The sequence below is a fragment of the Xyrauchen texanus genome, chromosome 7 (assembly GCF_025860055.1).
Source record: "Xyrauchen texanus isolate HMW12.3.18 chromosome 7, RBS_HiC_50CHRs, whole genome shotgun sequence".
Classification (NCBI taxonomy): Eukaryota; Metazoa; Chordata; class Actinopteri; order Cypriniformes; family Catostomidae; genus Xyrauchen; species Xyrauchen texanus.
In genome coordinates this window covers 50,700,677-50,708,176 of record NC_068282.1, presented here as the reverse complement: position 1 = coordinate 50,708,176, position 7,500 = coordinate 50,700,677, and the positions used below count along the sequence as shown (strand labels likewise).

Below are 7,500 nucleotides of genomic sequence, written 5' to 3'. Positions count from 1 at the left end.
CCTCCTGAGCCTCTGCCTCCCGAGCCTTCCATAGCTCCGCCTCCTGAGCCTTGCTCAGCTCCGCCTCCTGAGCCTTCCACGGCTCTGCCGAACACGGCTCCGTCGCCTGAGCCACCCATAGCTCCGCCACCAGAAACATCCATGGCTCCACCTACCTCGGCTCCACCCTCGGAGTTCCCCATGGCTGTGGACCTGAGACCGACTCCCAGACCTCCCAAACCTGTCCTGTGGCCGCCTCCCAGGCCTCCAGGCCCTGTCCCTGTCCTGTGGCCGCCTCCCAGGCCTCCTGAACCTGTCCCTGTCCTGTGGCCGCCTCCCAGGCCTCCAGGCCCTGTCCCTGTCCTGTGGCCGCCTCCCAGGCCTCCTGAACCTGTCCTTGCCCTATGGCCAGCTCCCAGGCCACCTGAACCAGTTCCCGTCTTGTGCTCCCTGTGGACTGCCTGTCTGCCCTCTTTGACCCCTTGGACTGCCTGTCTGCCCCTTCTTCCCCCTTGGACTGTCTGGTTGCCCCTTGTGCCCCCTTGGACTGTCTGGTTTCCCCATGTGTTCTCCTTGGTCTGCCAGCCACCCCTCATTCCTTGGACAATTTTGTTTTGTTTTTTGTGTATTTTTTGTTCTGTTTCAGGAGCGTCTGGAATCCGCTCCTCAGAAGGGGGTTATGTTACGATCCCTGGTTGTCTGCCCTGTGTTTTCCATGTCACTGTCACCATGATTCCTGACCTTCATCACAGTGTTATTGTTCTCACATGATTTTCTTTTGTTATCATCATGTCTCTGTGTATTTAAACCCCGCTGTTCCTCCATTCCCTTGTTGTTCGTTTTTCTGACTGTTCTGACTGTTTTGATGTTTTGGGAAGGTCCTGATGTTTGCTCTGTTTCCTGTCTTGCCATGTTTTTCCAGTCCGTGTTCCTTCGAGGTTTTCATGTTGTAGTTTCAGTTTTCCCATCGTGGTTGTTTCCTTTGTTCCTGTCTGTTTATTTTCACCATTGTTCAATAAACCCGCGTGTAGATCCAAACTCCCCGTCTGTCTCCGCCTTCTTGCCATAACGATTTCCACGTTCCTTACAATAGAATAACCAATAACAAGTGTTCTTTCAACATGGTTCTCAGTGGGTGCATCACTGAGTGGGGAGAATCGATTGGAAACCCTAACAGGAACGGGAGAGTGGTGTCTCTTTGCTGAGCTAGTATGCCACCGAGGCGTCACCCAAACGCCCTGCTGCGGGGGCTCTACAGCCGGATCCAAAGTGTGTGTGTTGCTCTCTGTACTGTCCGCATCCGAAACAGTATCTAATGGCTTCTCAATTTCACTGACCTCCACTAGCATTCGGATGCATGTCTCTAACTCATTAACCTTCTCCATCAGCCTGACTAATTCCTTACATTTATCACATGTGACATGCAATGCAGGAAAAAATAACATGAGCGGATCCCATGACTTACTGCAGTGGTTTGTTGTTCCTGAGCGGTTAAGGTTTGAGATTGATGTGAATCCCTCACACAATTGTTTCTTGTTGTTGGTTGTTCTTGATAAGCGGTGATTTGAGTTTGATGTAGTAATCGGGAAAATGAGAAAAATGGGTGTGCGCTGTAAATTGCACGCAGTTTAAATCGCGATCAAAATAGAAAGCGGATATACGGAAATTCACGCAGTTTCCGTACCATAAGTTGTCTCACCATAAGAGAATAATGGGGGGGGGGGGGGGTGCTCAGAAAAAAGGCAGATGTTAAGGATTAAAGGCTGAAAACAGATATATAAGCAATGCTAAAAAAGCTAGCTGGCTAAAAACACAGACTCGAGCTAGGCGCAAGCAGCAACAGATAAAATAAACATAGCCGAAACAGTAGAAAAGGGGAAAACCCCAAAACACGTACACACTGTAAAATGACAAAGGATAAAAAGATGAACGAGAGAATAAGAATAAGAATAATCAATTCTAAGCAGGCTACAAACATTCATGCAGCGTGCTGTCAGCAACAGGAACAGGAAGACCAGTGATGTGTACAGTGACAAAGCTACTGCTAGAAGCACCCCAATATCAGAGATATTATGATCCATATTAACTTCTGGCCCCCTTGCTGAGAGCTCCTGGGACTCAATCACTCTCCTCCTCCACAGGTGTGTATGCCATGTCAGTCTCAGAGGATAAGGTTCCTGGAGAGGAGGTTGGCCGACTGAAGGCCAGAGATCCAGATCTGGCGGAGAACGGACTGGTGGATTATCGCATTTTGGATGGAGATGGTGTGAACTTCTTTGAGATCACGAAGGACTCTGAGACCCAAGAGGCTGTCATCAAACTGAAGAAGGTACGGAGGGCCAAAGGGAACTAGTAGAGTTTGAGATTGCAAAAGAGCGGATCATTGCCAAAGTAGTATGTGTGAATGCTATGCCTTGTTATGTAAGTGTGAATGCGATTGGAAGGAAGTGAGCATGAGGAAAACAGAGGGGTTGGGTAGCGAGATTAAAAGGAGATATCAATCTCTCCAGCTTTTGCGACCTTAAAGTGGTGTCGGAAACATCGCAATTATGAGTTTCAAACACATTAATGGCCAAGAGAAGTTGCAGAATTTTAAAGATGATACCCGAGTTGCCAATATGTGACATCAGAAGGGATGTGTCGACATGGCACGTTGATGGAAAGTAACATCTTAGCAAAATTATATCAATTTCAGTGCTTTATTTAAATTATATCAATTTGTTATATATGAACAAATAGTAAATTATATAGTATAGTAAACTTATGTAAACATATTGACTCACCCTTGTTTAGATTATTTAAATACAATTATTGTTTATTTTAATGATATTATTAGTTATATTTAGCCAGAGAACTGCATTAGGAAAGATTATGAAAACAGACGTTTTTTCTTTTGAATACAATAAAGTCAGTGATGTATACTGAGAAAGTAATTTGGGTAACTGCAGTGTTAACTGATCTGAATGAGTCAAATGACTTACAGTGAAGATCCAGGTGCAGTTGGTGTCGGGCGGATAGTAACTGGGGTAAAACGGGGTCAGTAAAACCCCCTGATCTCCAACTTTCTTCTCTAACACAACACTGAATGAACATCCTGCAACACACAACCAATTATCAACATTAAGAACATCTCTTAAATACATTAACATGATGTACACCTCGCCAAAGATCATTCAGTTCAATAAGTATTCTATGAAACCCAATTAACAGTTAATCATCAACCATTAAACCTATAGAGAGAGAGCGAGAGAGAGAGTGAGAGTGACAAAAAGTTTTAATTTCAAATTGAAAATTGAAATTGAGTGAGAGAGCGAGTGAGACATATAGAGAGAGAGACTTTTATAAACAGTACTTTTATTTTCTTATGTTCATAATGTTGTGTTAAATGCATATTTTATTTTATATTTTATATTGTATAGTGTATATTGTTATTATAGTTTTATCTTATTTTATTTTATTTGATTCATTACCCGGCACCTTATTTGAATTCCATCTTATCATTATTTGACTTGTCATTATCTGTTTTGTGTATTAATGCTTTGGCAATATTGTATGTAAACACAATCATGCCAATAAAGTACTTTAAATTGAAATTGAGAGAGTGAGAGAGAGAGAGCGAGAGCGAGTGAGACATATAGAGAGAGAGCGAGAGAGATTGTTTACCCTGGTTGGTCCACGCTCGTGTGGTCAGTGAAAATGGATCTTTATAATTATATAGACCCTGTTTCCACACCACAGTCATCCAGTCAGCAGACGACAACAACTGCACCGTCTGCTCATACCGGCTGCAGCCGTACAGACTGACAGAGAGAGAGAGACATGTTCAAATAAAACAATATACAGTTGAGGTCCAGATGCAGCAACAGATATGACGTGAAACACCTGTTCAGCAGAAAGTGTGTTCAATATAATAAATCAATTCATGTTAATGACACAGTAGTTCTCACGAGGTGATGAGTCGTGAATCTGATGGTGTGAGAGAATCGTAGATGATCAGTCGATCTCGACACTCGGACAGGAGCCACTCGACCCGGAGCTCAAGACGAGAGCCGGCAGGAGCCCTCAGGTGCCACAGACAGGACGAGCGCTGAGTGTTCGGCCCCTCCAGCACCACCGGCTCTATCGACACCACCGACTTATAACGATAACAGTCTGTGAAGAGAACATGCCAACAGGAACACTGTTCAGAGACACTTTTACACCCCAAATAAAATGGCATTAGATCAAGTGTCTGAAATGCTGCTGATCTTTTCTCAGAGTGATTTTTACTCAATGAGCACCTTTACATAAACGTTCTTATACCCGACAGCGGGTGTGGTCATGTACACGCAATAAACCACATTCATTTATCGGTCTAAGGTCATAAACCGGTCGACACGGGTCGATTTTTGGAAGGCCCCGATATACTTCTGTAGAAGTTCTAAACATCCGAGTAACGGTAAAGTGTTTAAAACATATAATCTCTTTTGATAATCGTACGCCTGTAGCACTAATGCTAGCGCCAGGGACGATTACTGACCGGGCCAATGGGGCCAGTGCCCAGGGCTCCTTGACTGCCCGGGGCTTAAGGCTGCGCGATCTAGTTTGGTAACCCCCCCCCGCTTGAAAACCCTTTTGGGCATGAATGACGATCCCCCCCGGCTCAACAACTATTGGGTGGAGGGGGGCCCTTGGAGATAATTGGCCCCAGGGCCTTTGCTAGTCATAATCTATCCCCAGCAGTATTGTTTATCAGTTGGGTTGCTAGGAGACATCTCTAATGAGATGCTAAGCTAACGGGAGCATTGTAGTTCTGAATATCGGGGAATGGGATGCATTTATGGTCGGCGATATCGGGAACATCCCACAGAACCGTGTACCTGATCAAACCAAATTTATTGCAAGACAAAATTTAAATCACAGATATTATTAAATCAACTTTTCCAGGTTTTTTTAGACCTGCTTGTTAGTTAGCTGCGATATAATGTATGATGCACAAAGGCATCCGGTGTCTTATTCATTGTGAAACTAGAAGGACTAGACTGTAAATGTTCGGCCCGCCGCTGCGTCAAAAGCAGAGAAAAACACCATTATTTCAAATCTCACGTAAACACGCTTTCCTTGCTTAGTCAGATTTGTTAAATAAGCCGATTTCTGATTATTGTTGTGCATGTAAACGTGCTCAATGACTTTAAATCATCAGATGTGTTGTTGAGTGTCATATTACACACTAACTCAGGGCTGCCCAATACGTCGATCACGATCTACCAGACGATCGCAAAGGCAATGCTGGTAGATCGCCCAAAATGTAAATGTACTTTCGTTAAATTTTAATACAAATAAATATAATGTCTTTCCTTCTTTTAGTTTCTGTCTGACTTGCACTTGACCAGTAAATATTGACCAGGCGATGTTTTGTTTATTCAGTTGCCATGACAACTAGGTTTGCGCATACATGCCGGCGCGTATGCGTCATGGCAACTGAATAAACGAAACATCGCCTGCTCAATATTTAGGTGTGCATGCGCAAACCTAGTTGTCATGGCAACTGAATAAACAAAACATGGCCTGGTCAATATTTACTGGTAAATGCCCTGACTATTGTAATCTATTGTGCTGTAGGTGTTTTGGGTTTAGTGTTAAAACTGAATGATATCAACATTGAACATTATTATATATTTGTTTATTAATTACAAGATGAATTCCATGTAGGGATACATGCAGTAGTCCCAACAAGCATTTTCTTATTTTAAATGAAACTGTGTTTTTTTACTTGGTAGATCTTATTGAGTTGTTCATTTAAAAGTAGATCATCACACACAAAAGTGTGGACACCCCTGATCTATATCTATTGTTTACCGTTTCAAACCTCACAAACATTTATTGACACTTGCTTTGATCATTCTTGCCCAATGCAATGAAGTTTAACAATGTGATTTGAAGGAATGGCATGAAACTGAATGAATTGCTCAGAAGAATTCACATTAAAATAAGAAACAAATGAAGAAATGAAATCATAATGTTTTCATACCAAATGAGGCTTGAAAAAGATCTATAACTTTGGGGTTCGTTTCTGAAAAGTAAAAAAGCACAAATGACTAAAACAACAGAATTAAAAAACAGAAAAGTTCAACTTCAGCACTTTCAGCAATTCAATATCATTCAAATAAATGTTTTATATTATTCTACTAACGATGTTCATCACAGGAGATTCATGTCATTCCCGCACATCATGTGTTTAACAGTATTCTGTGCTGGAAATTACATTTTTAACCTTTTTCAAACACAATGACTCCTTCGTCTCGCTGAAGCTAGTTTCATAGCTCACATTATATGTATCCTAAACACACACAATTAAATACGTATTATGTTCACAGTTTTTGACATAATTTTATTGTTAATGACGGCTAATAAAAAATGATATTTCCTTTGATTTCTCTTTGTTTTGTCTCGTAATTCATCTCCAGCATATTCCAGCTCTACACTGACACTTCTGTTTACATCATTTATGAAAACTTTATATCATTTTTTATCATTTTCACACAATAAACATTGAAATTAGAGCTGCACGATATGGAGAAACAATGTTGCGTTAAGTAAGTGATACTCCATGTGCGATGTGATAATCCTATGATGATGTTTATAGGGAGAGGAAAAGGATTGTATAATATATAATGTTGTTTCTATGTTCTTTAATGCGAAGTGTGACAGAGGCAGTTACCCATTGACATATAGTACATGATCTGCACGAACATAAACATTACTTCTTATCATATCTATTATCCCAAACCCTTGCTACTGTCGCCACATGCACATCTGTATATTATGATAAATGTGATATATCAAGCGGCCCTAATTAAAATGGTTTCTGTTTAATTCACGCGTTGCTTAGATGATCATAGTTTTAAACATGTAATAATTATTATTTTCATAGTTTAATATTGAAAGTCTGAGACAAAGTTAAACAGTCAAATCTCTGTTTAAATGACATGTAAATAAAGGTAGATGGTAAAACAAATCGCAAGACGGTTTTAACGAGACAACAAGAAAAAAGTGTCTGAAGTTGAAGAATCTGTTTGTATATAAATAATAAAGTATAAATGAGGCAAAGACTGACGCTGCTTGTGTGATGATGGGTTTTACCAGTTATGATGAGGGATGGCAGCAGTAGCAGGAAGCCGTCGTAACTGCATGTGTGTTCTGCATGCGTGTCTCTGAATCGCTGCAACTCTCCGTACAGACTCTCGTTCACACGCTGCATGTTCACCTTCTCCACATGACTGACAGGCAGCGACAGCAGCAGCCAGAAATGAGCCGCCACGCTCCCCTCACTATACAAACACCACAGGAGAACATGAAGGTCCTGCACAGCTCCCGTTCATCAAACACTTCTGAAGGAATAAATGATGTTCCTCACCCGAAAGCAAAGACAGCCGTGGAGTTGAAGTATCTGGAGAGATCTGTGGACTTCACGAGCTTCTCAACCTGTCAACGATTCGTTACAAAACCAAAAGAAAGCTGCAGCATTCTGCCTTGTGTGAC

At 41.7% G+C, this 7,500-nt stretch overlaps 1 protein-coding gene and 1 long non-coding RNA gene across 4 annotated transcripts in view; one reads left to right on the top strand and one right to left on the bottom strand.

The window, feature by feature from the left end:
• The window catches only part of LOC127646350 (uncharacterized), a 136,369-nt gene that overhangs the window by 100,092 nt on the left and 28,777 nt on the right, over positions 1 to 7,500 (top strand). The gene's annotated exons all lie outside the window — the stretch shown is intronic.
• LOC127646304 (transmembrane protease serine 6) overlaps positions 1 to 7,500 on the bottom strand; it is a 27,444-nt gene that overhangs the window by 8,595 nt on the left and 11,349 nt on the right. Inside the window, exons 4-9 of one of the 2 annotated variants that reach the window (XM_052129838.1) lie at positions 7,376 to 7,443; positions 7,102 to 7,289; positions 5,990 to 6,031; positions 3,927 to 4,131; positions 3,643 to 3,779; positions 2,961 to 3,073 (exon numbers count right to left, since the gene is read on the bottom strand). In XM_052129838.1, coding sequence (XP_051985798.1) covers positions 2,961 to 3,073; positions 3,643 to 3,779; positions 3,927 to 4,131; positions 5,990 to 6,031; positions 7,102 to 7,289; positions 7,376 to 7,443 — 753 coding nt within the window. The remainder of the gene's footprint in view (positions 1 to 2,960; positions 3,074 to 3,642; positions 3,780 to 3,926; positions 4,132 to 5,989; positions 6,032 to 7,101; positions 7,290 to 7,375; positions 7,444 to 7,500) is intronic. The other variant, XM_052129839.1, reaches the window with a different exon arrangement.